Below are 18,440 nucleotides of genomic sequence, written 5' to 3'. Positions count from 1 at the left end.
AAAATAACGTGGGAGGTGAGTAATTAATGTGGCGTGAAATTACGACCTAGTCTTTTAACAAGCCCACGTATGCTCTTAAATTTGTAAACATACAAAATTTATTAAGGAAAGTGAATTTATATATTTTCATAGAAACAGTCCCAATTAATATAAATATCGATGCCGAATATTTCCCACAACGAATTTGAAAAAGAGCAAACAAACAAATAGATATTAGACTCGTTTTAATTTTCATTTTCATTTCGAATATGCAATTTAATTATGAATTTTTACACAAAAAATTCTGTCAGACGAAATCATGGTTAATTTTGTAAGATATATCTTTTATTATACCTAATTCACAAAAAAATATTGTTTTTTATGTCAAAATTATAAATTTTTATTAAAAATATTATTCGAATCAATCTCTATCATATACATAAATTTATTTGATCGTCTTAACACGATAATGTTTAATCAAATTTTATACGGGAAGAAGACGTGTACGTGTTTGGGTACAATACATTAATTTGTAAATGAGAAACGCAGGGAAGATTGGTGGCTACAAGTTATTTCATGCTAAATCTACATAAAAACCGCCGTCGTTTGACTCCACATACTTTCCTACCATTATTATATATATATTTTTTATTTGAACCACACAAATTAAGAAGCATCCTATATATTTTTCTTCTTGTTTTTTTTTTAATAAAAAAACATCCTACCGTATAAAATTATTTACTAATTTACCAAATTTAGGATACTGTTATAAAAAATCCATCTTTAATTAAAAAATTTAAAAAAAAACATTTTTTAATAAAATTTCGACACTTAATATTGAATCTATTTCTTTTTAGTATTTCAACTAAATTTTTATTGTATTTGTTACACATCCAAATTTTAAGGTAACATTCGCATGGATAGGTAAATAACTAATAAATTGTTCGTAGAAAGTTAATAATAAAAAACAATTTTCAAATATTATATATATATTTTTTGTGACGTGGAAATCCGCCGCCGCTATCTTTCGGTGCGCTTTGGGTAAACCCCTGAAATAACATAATAACCTGCAAACTACGTAGTCAGGTAAACCACATTATGCAAGCCCTATGTGACAGACTAGTTTTACGCCAGTTAGGTAAACCACACTAGACAAGTTCTGTGTGACAGGCTAGTACAAGAAGATATTGGCAGGAAAAATCGAACTTCTGACCTATAACCAAGAGTTGACTTACTCCACCAACTTGGACATCGTGATGGCCAAATATTATATATATTATAGATACATAAGGTGATAGAAGCATATATATGGTTGCACTCTACACACAAATATAAAAAGCACATCCTTTCACTGTCCAATTCACAGTTTCTCTCATCACTCTACACTTTCTCATACTTCCAACTCACTACAACTGTTCTTTTCTTGCCAACCTTTTCCATTATATATTCTTCCATCAGATGATGATGATGAACATGGAAATCATGGATGATTTTGCAGCCTCCAACGATCAAATCGTCGTCAAAGGGAAGAGGACCAAGCGGCCGCGGCCATCGTGCTCCACCACATCCAGCGGCGGCGGCGGGGAGATTTGGTCGTCTACACTTTCATCTCCCGCCACCTCCAGTGGAATATCCACCAGCACGGAGGAAGACGAGGATATGGCCAACTGTTTGATTCTTCTGGCGAGAGGCGGGTTTCCTCCGGGAGATATGGCGGCGCCGGAGAAATTCAGCAGCCGGAAATTCACGGAGATGGCCGCAACAGAAAACGGATCGAAAGTGGGAATCTTTGTTTACGAGTGTAAGACTTGCAGCAGAACTTTTCCTTCCTTTCAAGCATTGGGTGGGCATAGAGCCAGCCACAAGAAGCCCAAATCCGCCGCCGAGAATGATCGGAAAAAGCTCCTCTCGCCGGATGATTATCGAGATGAAGAAGAAGAAGAAGGGAAGTTCACTGGTCTTCATCATATCATCGCTCCGCCGACTTCTTCTGAATTAATGGCCCACAAAACTTTACAACTCGGGAGCAAGCCGAAAATCCACGAGTGTTCCATTTGTGGGTCGGAGTTCGCGTCTGGGCAAGCATTAGGAGGCCACATGAGGAGGCATAGATCCGCTCCCAATACGTCTCCGCCGCCGCCGCCGCCGCATGACGTTGGCGAGAAACCCAGAAAAAATGCGTTAGCATTGGACCTCAACTTGCCGGCGCCGCCGGAAGATGATCACCGGGAGACAAACTTGAACCAGTTCCCGGCGAGCCAGCAGCGGCGTCTTGTTTTGTCGGCCGCGACGCTGGTGGATTGCCACTACTAGAAGGGGAGGCGTGGAGGGTTGACATTAATAATTGATTAATGTGAATAATTATTACTTGTTTAATTAGTTACTACATAATACATTATTTTTTGTTTATATTACACAAAATTACAAGTGTTGTTATTAATTAATAAATGTAATTAATTCTTTGAAACCCTTTTTTTAATTTGAAGTTGAATTCTTTGAGTGAACTAGTGGTTACAATTCATGGTTGCCTTTCATTCACGAAAAGTGAGTGATGAGGGCATCTTTTCATGTTATATATATAATTTTTTTTACATCTATTATCTTAGTAGTATTGCATACACATTGTGTACATGACTATTGCTTGTGTTTACACACAATTGATTTCGGAATCCATATATAGACATTTTCATAAATCATACATTGATACGTTGAATAAGATAATCAAAATACATGTATATCAATATATGTAAGATGAATGAAAAAAAAAAAACACATTAAACATAAAGTAATTTGTATAGTGTAATTAATTATATGAAGTTTGATATATATGTTATGTATGTAGAAGAAGTCACATCTTTATAAAATACACTCAATGTACTTAGAACTATCATATGTACTAGCTACTTCCCAAATGTTTTTTAAACTTGATTTCATAGTGTACTTCAAGTGCTTCTTTTGTTTTTATTTTTATTTTTATTTTTTAAAATCTTTTTTGTTCCTTTAAAAATTATCAAATCGAAATTTCGTTGGCGAGTTAAAGAGGATAGAGTGGATGGTCATGGCTAGGGTTGGGCATAAGAAGCACCACAACCAAAAGGCATGGATTAGGTTCTTTTTGTTTTTTGATTACAAACAAAGCTAAGTTGGAGATTGCTTGGGCGTCTTTTTCATTAAATGACAAAGAATAAATGGATAGGAAAGATGGGTTGTTAACTTGCCAATCCCATGTGTATCCATCTGTATTTTATTTTATTAATATATTTACTATTATTATCGTTATCATTCATTCCCTATGTAAATTTTTTTATAAAATTAATATATATATACCGCCACAAATTTTTTTTATTGTGAAGATTAAATGTCAACTAGTCATGTATCTGCTGACATTTAGCATATTCTAACAATCGACAAAATTATATTTAAGAAAAATTGACATATTTCATATAAAATTTAAAGAGGGGGTGCGTATACGTTGATGTTTGATCACTCACTTCATGATCACTAGTAGCTCTCACTCCACCAATTCACACCTAATAATTCAACCAAATTATTCCTAACTTTTCAAGTTTGCTTAACTAACTACTTAATCTATTGCCTACTTGCCATCACCCACAAATAATCCATATTAAAGAAATCCAATCAATTATAATCTCTTAACAAGAAAATCTCACTTTATTATAAATATAAATAATATAAATTACAACTAAGCGATTAGTTCATTATTGCCGATTAAGCTTAATTTATATATACATAATAGTGGTTGGGTTGGCTTGGCTCAAGTTACAATTAGATTGATATATCATCAACGAGGGAGCACAAATTAAAGAGACGTGAGAGGTGGGTGGGTGGATTAATAAAGTCATGAGTTGGCTAATTTATTTTAGAAGGGGTGTTTATTATGTGCACGTTTTGTGATTATTGTTAAGCCTAAGCATGTGGACACGTTGCGTGACATGTCCAAATGCTTGCAACGAAATACAAGGATAAATTATAAGGTTAATCACTACTAAAGTTGGCACATGCGCGCGGTGGGCTCAAACATAGGAAATAGGAAAGTAGGAGATTTATTTATCAGTGTACAATTAATACTTACACATAAAACACACATACATTAAGTACGTCAGTTTAACTTGAGTTATAGTGAATTTGTGCCTCACTTGATTTTTGTCTATCAAAATTCAAAACAAGCCAAGAATTTTGGATCAATTCACGGCTTTGAAATCCTTCGTCGTTTCAAATCCATCAATCCAATCACAACTGTACTGTACTGAAGGAGACAGATGGGCATGCACCCATGTTTATGATTGTAATTAAAATAACTATTTATTTAATCATTGTTAAAAATTTAGAACGATTTTGAATGTTATGATCAAGAATTGAAAGGAAACAATAAATACATCAATGATCCATCCTTCCGCATTGAATTTCTGGCTCCAAGCTATAGCTGCGTCAATTAATAACACGGATAGTTTTTATAATAATTAGTAAAATGAGATATTGAATCTGAATCCATGGGCATTCACTTCCTTGAAATTAGATAGGATTCGAATCCGTAACAATGAAGAACTTAGATTTCACATTGAATATGGGTTGGATTAAAAATAGTCGATGGGCTGTGTACAATGATTTCACCCTAACATCTTTTGGGCCTCGCTTTGAGTAACTCCATTTTATTTGAAAATCCAAGTGTTAATAATCTCTTCAATCTTTTCTACATATTAAAAACGGCCCAAACCCGCTTCTATGAAATTTCGTCATTCTAAATTTAATTTTGAGCTCGAGTGCAGATATATATCATATAAGGTACATTAAAGTCTTATATTTAATGTTAGAATTTACATATGATTTTATAAAAATTTACAATCTATATGTCTTTTATTTTATATTTTAATATTAAATGTAAATGGTAAAAAATTTGCTTGTAAATAATAATTGATGGCGCCACACAAAAGTCGATTAGTGAAAAATTTTAAAGTTTAAACCTTTGCGCAAAGGTTCCCGCTCATCCCACAATGCATCTCTTCCGTAGATTTGCATCTTCATCGACGGTCCACATCAAAATCACACCCCAAAATTATAGCCAATCAAAACAGCGCAGCAGGATCCGCAAGAGACATAAAATCTCAACCGTTGCTTTTATCTTAATCAACGGTCCAAAATAACAATCCGCGTCACTTTCAAATCCTCCAGTAACATTTCTCCTTCTCCTCTATATAAACAGAGCCTCTCGTATTCAACTCCATCAGACAAATCAGTTTGCCAAAAATCTCTTCCTCCAGCGAATCGCAACAGCAAAAAATGGGAGCCAAAGGTGAGAAAAAGCCCGCCGAGAAGAAGCCCGTGGAGGAGAAGAAGCCCGCCGAAAAAGGCCCGGTCGCCGAGAAGAAGCCTAAGGCCGGGAAGAAACTCCCCAAGGAAGCCGCCTTGGCTGCCGCCGGAGACAAGAAGAAGAAGAAGGCGAAAAGAGGCGTGGAAACCTACAAGATGTACATCTTCAAGGTCCTGAAGCAAGTTCACCCAGACATCGGCATCTCCAGCAAAGCGATGGGGATCATGAATAGCTTCATCAACGACATCTTCGAGAAGCTCGCCCAGGAGTCTGCCCGATTGGCCAGGTACAACAAGAAACCCACCGTTACTTCGAGGGAGATCCAGACTTCTGTGAGGCTTGTCCTGCCTGGGGAGCTCGCAAAGCATGCTGTTTCCGAGGGTACCAAAGCCGTCACCAAGTTCACTAGTTCTTGATTTTTGAATATGATGGTGTAAATTCTAACTTATTGTTAGGTTTTTTATGGGTCTTGAATGATTAATGAAAGGTTTGGTTTTGCCTTCTGTGTTGTTTTTTATTTTTTTGTTGCTCTTTTCTTGGACTAAAATCTTTTGCAATAAACTGGGTAGCATCTCCTGCTGTCTGGTTTTTATTTTAAGAAATCATAGCGGGAAGTTTTATTATTGTTGGGTGTTTTTGAGTTTGTTTCGACAGAAATCGAGTATTAATTTCGACGATATTTGGTGTATCAATCACAATTACATTTACAATAATAATAACAATAAAAGATAAATATAATTAAAATGCCGCCGATAACAAGTGCATACTTATGTTTTAAAAAATTGATTAATGATAATTAATTTAAAAACTTTAATGAATAATAAAAATATAATAATGGTCTTTATTTATGTGTGAAATATTTAATGAATAATCTTTGTCAAAGTAGTTTTTGGGAATTATTTTTTGAAACTTTAGAAGTGATTTAAGCTAGCGTTTGTGATTTCAAACGCTCGCTTAATTGAAGTTTTAAATTAATAATTTTATATCTAGATTATGTGTTAGCATATGTTTAATTTAATTGAAATTTCAAAAACTAGTCATTGATATTATGATTATGATTTTTCAAAAGTCATTCTAATAAAAAATTTTAGTTATAAAATTATTATAATTATTTATTTATCAAACATTATTCAATTTTGATTATTAGATTTTCATTTTTGTTTTCAAAAACTACCAATTTTTTATTTTTCTACACTTTTTTACAATTTATAAATTTAATCGTTTATACAAAAGTATAATTTATTACAAACACTCTCTAAATACGTTAAAAAATGCTAGTTTTCAAAAAAAAAAATGTTGATTAAAGTTATTTTGCAAATTAGTCCCGTGTATGTGCTTTGTTTTCAAGAATCTGGAAAAAGATTTTTTATGTTGAGAATCGTACGTGCTTACATTTTTTTTTTTAAACTATCGCATTGGCGTACATGAGACATACATTGTTTATGTTGATTTATTCATTTGATTAAACTTTAACAAGAAGTTTTGAATTAATAATGTTTTTAAATGATCGAAGCCCATAAAGTTATGTATCGCATTCTTAATATTTCATTAATTTTTTTTTCAAATTTTAATTTGAATTTTTGTTTATATCCAGTATTGAAATCACGTCATTAAAATTTCGAGAGACTTTGAAAAATGACCTTGGTCAACGAAATTTTTTGATTTATGACCTTCCTTCAAAAAAAATTTGCAAAATGACCTTCAAATACAAAGAAAATGCAAAAACAAAACAAAGAAAAAAATTGAGAAGGTTATATTTCTAAATCATGGTCAAACAAGGGTTATTTAGTTAAATAAATCATAAAATTTCCCAAGTACGTGCAAAAACAAAATATATTGTCATGATGATAATGCTTTATCGTAAACTACAAAATCTTGAGCATTAAAAGAACATAAAATCCTCTGTGAGATAATATCAATTGTCAATCATATAAAATAAGTTTTCTATTAGGTCCTCTATAAAAAAGGTTATTTTTTAAATTATAAGGACATAATTGATATAAAAGAATGTGATGAGAATGAAATGAACATTTTCATCTCATTACTCATACCTGATACCTGTGTTTGATATTAATGACTCTTGTAATGAGAATGACCATTTTCATGAGAATGACTATTTCCATATTTATAGAAATGGCCAATTCCATCCATTTTGGATGGGAATGGTCATTCCCATTTTTTTTTAATTTTTATTTTTGTAAGAAATTGTTTCTTATATTTAGTTTATTTATAACGATTTAACCTTATATAATAATAACAATAATATTTAATATTATATATAAAAAACAAATTATTATATAATTATTTTACTATTATATATAAATAATTATTATTACATATAAATCATTATTAGTAATATGATTTATTATTTATTTATAAATCAATATTATTATTTATAAAATATTAACTTTAAAAATTACTATTTATTTATTTATTTATTATTATTATTATTATAATAATATAATTTATTATTTTTATTATTTAACTAATATTAATAATAATTATTATTAAATTTTTAATTATTTATTATTAAAATAATTATTTATTTTATTATCATAAAAAATATTATTATATTAAAAAATATTTTAAAAAATATTCCGATTAATATATAAGATAAATGAAATAAAATAAAATAATTTTATACTATTATTAATTTAGTATTTAATAATAGTAATAATATTAATAATAATAATAATAACACATATGAGTAGTTATTATTATTTTTTCTTTTTGATTATAAATATTTGATTATTAAAATAATTTCATTCCATTTCTTTTCATTTTTTTTGATATTAATTATTGGAATAGAATAAAAGTACCAAGTATAATGTAATTTTATAAGTACGATTTTATGGATTTTTATCAATTATACAAATCAATTTTATCTAAATTTATAATAAAAATAATAATTTTAGCATAAATATATATTTTTTTATGAATGACTTTTATACGAGATCCGTTTCACAAAATTCAATTATGAGGTTGTTTTATCATAAGTATTTAAATTTTTTCATAATCATTAATTTGATTTATAATTAATCAGAATAATTTCATAATTATAAAAAATGATGAGAGATTATATTACAATTTTATTTGGGACCAAATTATATTTGATTTTTTTGTCACTAAACCCCCATTTAAAATATTAAAAAAAACACACTTTGTCTCCGTGAAATTTTAATTTTCATTCCAGCCCTTAACTTTTGTAATAGTTACACATAACCATTGTCACGAAGAGTTTGTTAAACACGCGCTGTTTTTGCGCCAAAATAACCATTTTTTAAAAATAATATTAGGATATGATACGGAAATCATGACCTACTAATATTGTAATAATTTTATATCTACTAAATACATCATCCACATAAGAACACATAATTTTTTTCAAAATACACGTGTAGTGACTCGACCCGAATCACCTACTAACCAGAGTTTTTAGCATGCAATAACAATACTTAGGTAACCTAATCAGAGTTACTAAGAAAATAAGTCAACATACTAAATCAACGGAAAACAATTGGTAGAACACAATCCAAAACAAATAACAATAAATACCTAGCTCAATCTAGAAAGCACTGGTGACCCCCAGCTAACAGGCCCTCATCACCGACTAACCACTGGTCTCGCTCCCGGTCCACCTGCAATCAGCCCCATCGAATGAGGTGTCCAACAAGTACAACAACATGGACGTGAACGAAATAAGCTCAGTACGTAAAGTACGAGTATACAAACTTAGTATGATGCATGCAAATGACTGGGTACTGGTTGACATATCTGCTCAGTCTGAGCGCCAATGGATATGTAGTACAATATGGGTTCAACTCCGCTGGGTACCTCCATACACGTGTGAACCACCGTAGCGTCTGTCCTCGTCAACGCGGCATCTCCTAGTGTCAAAAAAAAAGAATACAGGGCTGAGCGACCCTACTACAAAGGGTATCTCGAAGGAGACTCAGCTCAACATGAATATGTATGTGCAACATAATATATCAAAACGGTAAAACATGTATCATGTCACATAAAATACAACAAATAAACATGTATACTCACTGGTAATCTCAGTCAGTACTTACGTACTTCTCTAAGGCAATGCTAATAGCACCAGTCTAGGTTCCAAGCCTACAAGTCATGAATATACCATGTCACCAATACTGGTCTAAAAGCCTTAACTAAGCTAGTAGCTACTCCCTAATACTAATAGGGATCTCGGACTATACCCGCGTATGTTGTCAGCCCACTGATGTTGAAGGCCCTGACCTAAGCACAGCTTCGCTACAAGCCCCATAGAACCTTTCTATTGTCCGACCCTCGAGTATAAGACTAAAACACCAAGAATATATACTGATACATACTCAAACACACACTAATTGTGAGAAACTCGACGCCTATTTATAGGAAACGTTCGGAATCTCTGATCCCTCGATCAAAAGCTCCAATCTTTACATGCATGACACGTTCCGAACTGTTCAGTTCGGAAGCTTCGCTCTACACCTTCGGATGTTCCAATCTCATGCATGCGATTACATGTCAAAACGCTGTTGACACGTCATTAGTGCGCATGACATAAATCTTCGGAAGTTCCGATCTTGTTTCCGAACTCCTACTCTTGGTCCTATCACTTTGGACCTTCCGATTTTCAATGGTTCATGTTCGGACCTTCCGAACTATCTGAGTCAAGTTTGATTCTTGGATCATTTTTGGACAACCCAGACTCAATTTATTGGTCCAATTAATCGTATTAAAATATCTTAATCAAGTTTAACCATTTAAGCTCGTAAAATGGGATTCGGGTTACTACATTATCCCAACCTTAAAAAGATTTCATCCTCGAAATTAGGTCTAGGTCTTACCTGAAAACCACACCGAGCTACTGCGCAACATCACAATTACATGTCATTAATCTATCACTGAGAAACATAACTGTAGTAGCCTGCTATCATTTTACAAGATCAAGTGATTTTAAAAATGTTAAGAAATGAAATATAATTTTAAAAGTAGAAAAACATGTTTAAGGACTCATTATTTGGTGAAAATAAGTGAAAAATCAGATCCGAAACGTCCAAAAATGGTAGGAAGGGTCCTGGGGGTCTCAGACAGTCCAAAAGCAGCCAAACGAGTTCGGAAGGACCGAACCAGAATGTTGCGTCCGAACCAGAACGTTGCGTCCGATCTGGAGAACGTTGCGTCCATTCTGCTGGCTGGATAGGTGTCAATGAGATCATGACACATGGCTGGATGGTGCAGAACGTTACGTCCGATCTAGAGAACGTTGCATCCGTTCAGCTGGCTAGACAGGTGTCGACGAGATCATGAAATGTGGCTAGATGGTGCAAAACGTTGCGTCCGATCTCCAGAACGTTGCGTCCGTTCTCCGTCTATAAATAGGAGCGAGATTTGCTCATTTTCAGCCGTTCATAATCCTCTCCTTCGCCCATATGGCTCTATTTTAGGGTCTTTTGGGTACTCTTATTTTAAGAGTTGGAGTATGTAGTAGTTTTTATAGCGGACAGTGTCCGTAGTAGCGGCCGAGCGGCGGAGCTCAGGCGAGGCGTCAAGGGGTCGTAGCTAGGCTATGCCCAAGCCCTGGTGCATGCGACATCAGCGGGATGATGACGGACGAAGGTATGACTCTGATTCCCTATTGTAAATAGGGAGTATGCTATAGTTTAATTAAGACCTGTAGAGCATGTTAGGTGATATTTGGAATGCTAGGTAATGCATGAAATTTATGTATTGTAGTACTGCATGGTAGGCTTGGACCTAGAGGAGAGCTTCTAGGATCTGCCTTATTAAGGTACATAAGTATTATTCGAGATATCCAGATTGAGTATGCATGTATTATGTGTTTGCATGGATTATGTGATTGCATGTTTTATATGTCTTTATATACAGCATGTAACAATTGTATGTTGTATACATGAGCATATTGAGCCTATACCTTAGAGGTATCCTGTAGTAGGGCGCTCACCCTACGAGTTTGTGGATGGTTGGATACATAAGTCTTGTGTCAGGTCACCGTGATGGTTGGGCATGTATTAGTATCATGTCACCATTATCCAATGGGTATATGAGCTACCTCCTGAAGGGACGGCGCAGCGTGCTATATATCCTGGGCCCGGTCTATGAGCTAGTTTTTTGACCTGAGTGTCTTGGTACCCAGTTCACTTGCATACATGCACATATAATACCGTATACTCATACTCTCGTACTGAGCATGTTAGGCTCACTTCTGTTTGTTTTTTGTTATCTGGATACCTCATTCAATGGGTCAGATGCAGGTGGTTACTCCCGAGGTCAGGAAGATTAGGTGGTGACCAAGGCTGGATGGCAGGGTTGACCACTAGGCTTTACTTTTTGGTATTGGCTTATTTTAAGTTCCATATTTACTCTAATTAAGGTTATTTAATGTTTAATTACATGCTTAAGTTTTTGATTAGTAGGTGATGACGGTGCACCTCTCTACTATAACAACATGTCTAACACTGGGACCAAACCCAATCAACTGAAACACTCTAAACAACTGTACTGTGACCAATCACTGAGGTCAATTACGAAAATCACTACACACAGAGATACTATTGTAGTTTTAAGATCTTTCCAATTATGACCATAATTCACTGCACTGACTCTTAACAAAATTCTTAAGAAGAAACTGTCTATCTCCTGGCTAAGAAAATAATATCATCTCGAAGGATTGATTGCCTACAATTCTTGTTGCATTGGAAACTTACTTGGAGATAAGACAAACGTGTCTTGCTTTACTGACAACTAATTACCAATCCAACCAGGACTGAAACTATAGAGGTCTACACTGCGTGTTGGCATAACTGGCTTGTCGATCATGAGAAGCTTCTAAATCTCTGTCTGATCAACTATACTTTGTCTGCGATCTGATGGAATAACTCTGGTCCGTCAACATAATTCTTTCCAACCTCATTCCAAAACAACGGTGTGCGACAACGGTGCCAATACAAAGCTTCAAAAGATGCCATGTCAAAGCTATGATGGTAGCTGATAATAAAAGAAAACTCTACTAAGGGTTAATGATCTTACCAGGCTGACCCTTAAACCCGTCACAGAAGCTCTGAGCATGTACTCGATGGTATGAATTATCTGCTCTGACTGACCATTGGTCTTTGGATGATAAGCTGTGATAGGAACTACCACTGATTATAGTATTGAAGATGACACTAGATCAAAACTAACTGTAACCATAATTAGCGATCAACAATGCAAATAACTGAATTAGAAAATCTAAGATCTGTTTCCCGACAAATTTGAGCAATAGAGTTCTCCTAGCACTCAACAAAAATTGTTTCCTTGTTCCTACAATTTATTTCTATCAATTGAAATATCTGAGTCGGGCTGTCTATCACTCGGAAAGGTAAAACAAAAGTCTCTCCTTGCAATGATAACCATTGCCTGTGGAAACTGTCGAACTTGGGTGCTACATTTTTCCTCTGAAATACAACACCTTAATGATTGCACCAGTGTTGTAACATCTTACAAGATTCACCTGATAATGAGTTCAAAAACTCAGGCCCTTGGATGGCAGAACACGACATCTCAACTATTGGAATCACAATCCTATTCTAACTAATTCCGGTACTAACAATAGAAACCATATGATGTCATCTAGTCTTTGGTGATAAACTTTGCCTCCAAATTCAATCAGACATACTAGTAACCTTCACTCATAGGCTATAATGAGTCTGTCAAATTCCCGACTTACAAAATTCTTTCCAAACTAGTAAAAAAAGGATAAGATTCTTGCGAAGTCTCCCAAATCTTATGCAATCTGTGATGCTACTGTCTACAACTTTGCTGAATCAATCACGCCAACGATCAAGCGAATAAACATGAGAAATTTGGAAATAACAACTTTGCTAGACCTGAAAAAACCATAGGTCTCAACTACTAACTTTGAAAAATATTAGTTAATCATCATTCAATCTTGCTAGAGTCCACTTGGAACAAATGCACATGTTCAATAAAAAAAATGACGATTGAATATCAAGGAGACTGCAGAAATTTCTGACTACTATACACGATCTATAAAGCCTCGAAAGCTGACGTTCTACAATAATCATGTATCGACTAATCAAGAAAATCTTAGAAGAATGGCTTGACAACCCCTGGTACCAAGCTGAGTACAATATCAAGTCTTAAAGAAAGTCAACTCTTCCTAATAAGGAAATACTTATCCTAGTTGTCGCTTGGCTTCACTATCTATAACCATAATAGATATACTCAAAGACACGTCCTTACTGGACCACATCCATGGTTTGATAAAGTCGAACTTTTTTGACTCAAAAGTTCGTACCTTACTGATTAGTTCCTCTTATTTCTGATAAATTTAGACATTAATGTAATCCAGGTTGAAATTCAACTTCAACAATAGTTGAATCTCAACTGTTCTCCTCAGACAGAAAGCAATTATGAAATCTCGACAAAAAAATTCCTGATAATTTCCAAATAACTAAGGAAATTCTGAATGAACTTTCTATGTGGAGCTGATAATCCCTTTAAGGTATCTTCCTCTAGCTAAGTCCCTAAGCACGAAAGACTTACATAACTAATACAATTACCTCATGGTCCACATTTTCTTATTACCAAACTACAAATCGATTCATACCAGACTTAACTGTATCATTTGCTGGTATCAATACCTTGTGGCTCATTCCTGGCATGCGTTTAGGCAACTCGTTCTGGTTCCTGATTACGACTGGAATCTTACACCCCTGATCAAAACACTCTGATCTTAGTGTTTCAACTCAACACAATCTACAATAAGTCATCTAATCCAAGAATACTGGAATCATGGAAATCACATACCTAGTTTCCACCTTACTTATCTCTGACGGTGTCAGACGATAACTACCAGTAGCCTACTGGCACTATCCTAGAAACAAAATAGATCTATTCGACAGAATCCCTCTAGTCTAATACCAATACCGATTTTGTACCATCTGTTCAAAACTTCCATTCGTCGAGGAATATTATTTCCTAGACTATTCTGACAACAAAAAGTCTTAATCTATATCTCTGACGGAGTCAGACGATAATGGTACTAAATTCCTTTGGTACTAAATCTGATACCAAACTACATCTCTTAAGAGAGTCCAGCTATCACTGTAGCTATACCTTTCTGCGACTGATGCAAAACCGCAAGACTGAGGTAGCCTTCCCTATACACCATCTGAAGCAAGAAAGGCTTCAAGAGCAACAATTGGCATAGACGCGCACATCTTCAAATTCTAGTAATAAATCCTTGCAGTACACAGTATTTGGTAAAAATACAACTATGCCCCTGATGTAACTATTCATCCCTGGAACTAACCCACAAGGTTTCAATCTAATACAACTGGTCTAGGGAAACTGCCCAGAACTAATCATCCAACACGTATAACAATAAACCAAACATTGGAATTGTAATTATGCTTAGGTAAAACTTAAAATACTCGAACCACACTTCCAGGTTCTGTACAAATCTTTTTACATCCCAAATTAACAGAAACAAAATAAATTAAACCCAAACAGAGTTTACCCAAATCAAATCACATCGAAAAGATCTGAAATGAAATTTTTTTTAATTCACAAATGTCTGGAATCATTAATACAGATGATTCAAATACTTACAACAGAAATACTTGTTACAATAATCTTGACACATAACTTAAAATCTGACTGAATGCGGAAATCTTACATTCCATTTAAGATACACTATACAACTCAACTATCGTAATCATCTTGGTATCTTGTGATCTTGAAAATGAGGTTGCTGGCTGCCTCTACTATGCATCAATGCACACTTATGGTAGAATCTTTTCCTCCCAAGATCTAAAAGATCTTACTAATATACCGGATCCTTACAACGTTGAGGTCCATGATTTGGTAGATGAGGCTGGATCTTCATGACAATCTCTCCAATTTTTTGTGGAGAATCTTCAGAGGTTCCTTCCCAGGTCAAAGCAGAATGGACATCAACATCCAACACATCTCGCCCAATCCTCTTCCATGCTCTGGAGTCTCATACTCGATCAACCACTTAGGTCCAAACTGAGTTATTAGTTAGTGCGAGTAAGGGTGTTCATTGCTTGGTTTGGTTTTTTTAATTTGTCCAAATTTGGTTCGGTTTTTTAATTTTCGATTTATGAAAAATGTAATCCGAATTCAAAATGCTTTACTCCGGTTTGGTTCGTTTATGTACTTAATGGACCGGTTTATACGACTCGATTTTATCTGTTTGATCAATAATACATTACACAATAAAATGTAGAGGTGTTCATCGGTTATTTTGATTCCGTTTTCGGTTTTTTATTCCGTTTTATTCAATTTTCGTTTTAGAAATATATAATCCGATATTCAAACCATTTTTCTTCGATTCGGTTTGGTTTTCTACCAAAACGGTTCGATTATTTCGGTCGGTTATTTCGATTTTGATACGATTATTAAAATTAATAATATAAATATATTGTAAACTATAATATGTTATATTTTTACATGATTTATTAATAAAACTTTTTATAAAAAGTTTAAATGAATTATATAAACAAAAATCAACTAAAAAATTACATTAAACATCCACCAATTAATCACCTGTTTTTCTCGAGGGCGAGCAAAAGGTTAGTGTGGGGAGGTTGATGAATGTCGATTTTACATGTCTAAGCGTGCCATTTTGAGTCCATTATTTTAATGATTTTGTTGTGTCGACTCCGTTTTCATGTTTATATATTTTTGTCATTAATAATTTGAATGTGTTTATTTATAGGTAAAGAGGCAAAATGAGAGATTTTTAATGTGGTGGTGAAATATTGCATAGAAAATTTGGTTCCAAGCTTGATTTTCAGAAAAATAATAAAGATGAAAAAATATGGAATTCGTGCCTAGGCGGAAAAAATTACCGCCTAGCGGGATTAAAAAATTTGAAAACAATGGAGACGGAAGGCCATCCGCCTAGGCAGTAATTTCTTGCGCCTCGACGGGACACAAGAAATACAGAAGCACGAAAAGAAGTGAAGGATGTGCCTAGGCGGAAACTTCATGTGCCTGGGCACAACACGAAAACTAAAAAATAAAATTTTTGCGCGGGAGGTAAAAAATAAGGAATAAAAACTTGGACTTTGAGGAGATATAAAATACTGAAAATTAGCTTTTGAGAAGGACTTTTTTTTTCAGCAACCGCCAAGAGAGAAGAAGAGGGACGGGAAGTAAGAACTCGAGTAGGATCAACAACCACAAAAACTCGTTTTCATCTTTTTTACTTTTCTCTTTTATATTTGTTGGGATTCGGAGATCCTACGCCAAAACAATTATGTTATAATTTTTTTAAAAGATTTTATTGGATTTTTAAGCATTCTTGATTATGTTATTGTGTTTATTGCATCTTTGGAGCATGATCAACTTTGAAGTGATTTTATGTGTTATAATTGAGACCGAAAGGATATTTTTTTAACATGATAGAATAACATTATCCATGGATCTACAAATTGAATAGACATATGAGGTTGAGTATATGTTGATAGTCATAGTCCAATAGATCGAAAGCTAGATGATTTCACTGTTCGTTAATGCAATTGCAATTGTTAAATAACACAAGGACACTTGTTACTACATTTTATCAATTAGATTAATATACCTTGACAGAGTCTATGGACTTATTATGGAATCCTGTCAAAATCATGTCTTGAGAATTAAAATTAAATAATTAGAGAATATTAAGGGGTAAGTGAACCGATATCCTAATAAACGTTCCTTTATTAATTGAGTTTAATTTATTTATATTGTCTTTGTTTCATCAAGTTATTTAAATTTCAATTTAGTTTAATAGTTTATTCACTCATCGTTTTAATTAACTTAAGAATTGTAATTGAGGTAAGTTTGTCGTAAGTCAATCTATGTGAGACGATACTCGTACTTGTTACACTATATTAAAACTTGACCGGTACACTTGCGGAAATATCAAGCAGACTAGAGAGATTTAATTGTCATAATTTATTGTGTTAGAAAAGATTGATCACCTACAATGTCCTAAAACACCAAAGCCTTCCCGACCCATCGGCCATCGCGTACTCTTGGTGTCAATCCGTCAACAAACAAAGAAGGCTGAGCAACCCCATACAAATGGCTATCTCAAAGGATACTGGCTCAATGTGATATATGCACATGTGACATATGTATAACAATAAAAATTCATATCATGACAGATAAAATTTAACACATAAGAATGCATAGTCAGCTGGATATCTCAGCCAGTACCTATATACCTCTAATCACTAACTGCTCTAGGAGTACAAGAGTCTAAAGTCCAGGCTTATATATCAAGTGAACACCATATCAGTATTACTTGTCTAAAAGGCTTAACTAGATCAATGACTACTCTCAATAACTACAAGGTATTCAAGTTTATACCTTTGTCCACTGTTAGTCACATTGATTTAGGGAGCTCATAACTTGAGGAAAGCTTCGGTACGAGCCAGACACACGCTACTATGGATAGACACACTCAATATAAATTGAATGTATTTAGAACCACTTGATTTTGCACCAAAATATGATATTTTTGCCCATATTTATAATTCAGAGTTCAGAAGATCCGAACTAAGATCGAAAGGTCTGATCTACATATGATTTTCACGTGTAAACAACATTTGACACCTCAGGGGACAAGTAGGTCTGAAAGATTTTAATTGGACTTCGGAAGGTCCGAACTGACACTTGTCCAAGCAAAATAGAGACCTCATGAGCCTACGAGGCTCTCTTGGTTTGGATGGTCTGAACTGATTCGGTTAATTTCGATTTTTTTGTGACCTCGGGGTCTTCTTAACAGGCGTTTTAGGTCTGATTTTTCACCCATTTTTTTTTCTCAAAAAATGACTCTGAAACATGTTTTCCATTTTAATCATGTAAATAGAACTCGATTCTGTGAAGCTCGGGGCTAATAAGAGGGCGGGCAGTGATTGTCGGTGCCAAGAGGTTGCACGGACAATGAGCAGCTCCTGGAAGGTTTCTTGGCGATGGGAGACATGAATGAACCGATCCCATACTAGAATGAGAGGGATTCTGAGACTGTGTAGGTATGTTGATTTACAGTTGAGGAGGACTTAAAGTATTTTATATGTATTACTCATAT

At 34.2% G+C, this 18,440-nt stretch overlaps 2 protein-coding genes across 2 annotated transcripts; both read left to right on the top strand.

Moving 5' to 3' along the window:
- Positions 1-1,309: 1,309 nt before the first annotated feature.
- On the top strand, positions 1,310-2,470 carry LOC140883859 (zinc finger protein ZAT5). Its single transcript, XM_073290457.1, has one exon. It carries the CDS (start codon positions 1,438-1,440, stop codon positions 2,290-2,292), a length of 855 nt encoding a protein of 284 aa, XP_073146558.1. The 5' UTR covers positions 1,310-1,437; the 3' UTR covers positions 2,293-2,470.
- Positions 2,471-5,239: 2,769 nt separating this feature from the next.
- LOC140883498 (histone H2B-like) lies at positions 5,240-5,804 on the top strand. Its single transcript, XM_073289993.1, has one exon. It carries the CDS (start codon positions 5,278-5,280, stop codon positions 5,722-5,724), a length of 447 nt encoding a protein of 148 aa, XP_073146094.1. The 5' UTR covers positions 5,240-5,277; the 3' UTR covers positions 5,725-5,804.
- The last annotated feature ends 12,636 nt before the right edge of the window (positions 5,805-18,440 follow it).

The sequence above is a fragment of the Henckelia pumila genome, chromosome 2 (assembly GCF_033568475.1).
Source record: "Henckelia pumila isolate YLH828 chromosome 2, ASM3356847v2, whole genome shotgun sequence".
Lineage (NCBI taxonomy): Eukaryota > Viridiplantae > Streptophyta > Magnoliopsida > Lamiales > Gesneriaceae > Henckelia > Henckelia pumila.
The sequence above is the reverse complement of the archived record's forward strand: the minus strand, read 5'-3'. Positions and strand labels throughout refer to the sequence as shown.

Coding starts and splice junctions, on each gene's coding strand:
- LOC140883859 (XM_073290457.1), top strand. CDS start 1,438: ATGATGATGATGAACATGGAAATCATGGATGATTTTGCAGCCTCCAAC.
- LOC140883498 (XM_073289993.1), top strand. CDS start 5,278: ATGGGAGCCAAAGGTGAGAAAAAGCCCGCCGAGAAGAAGCCCGTGGAG.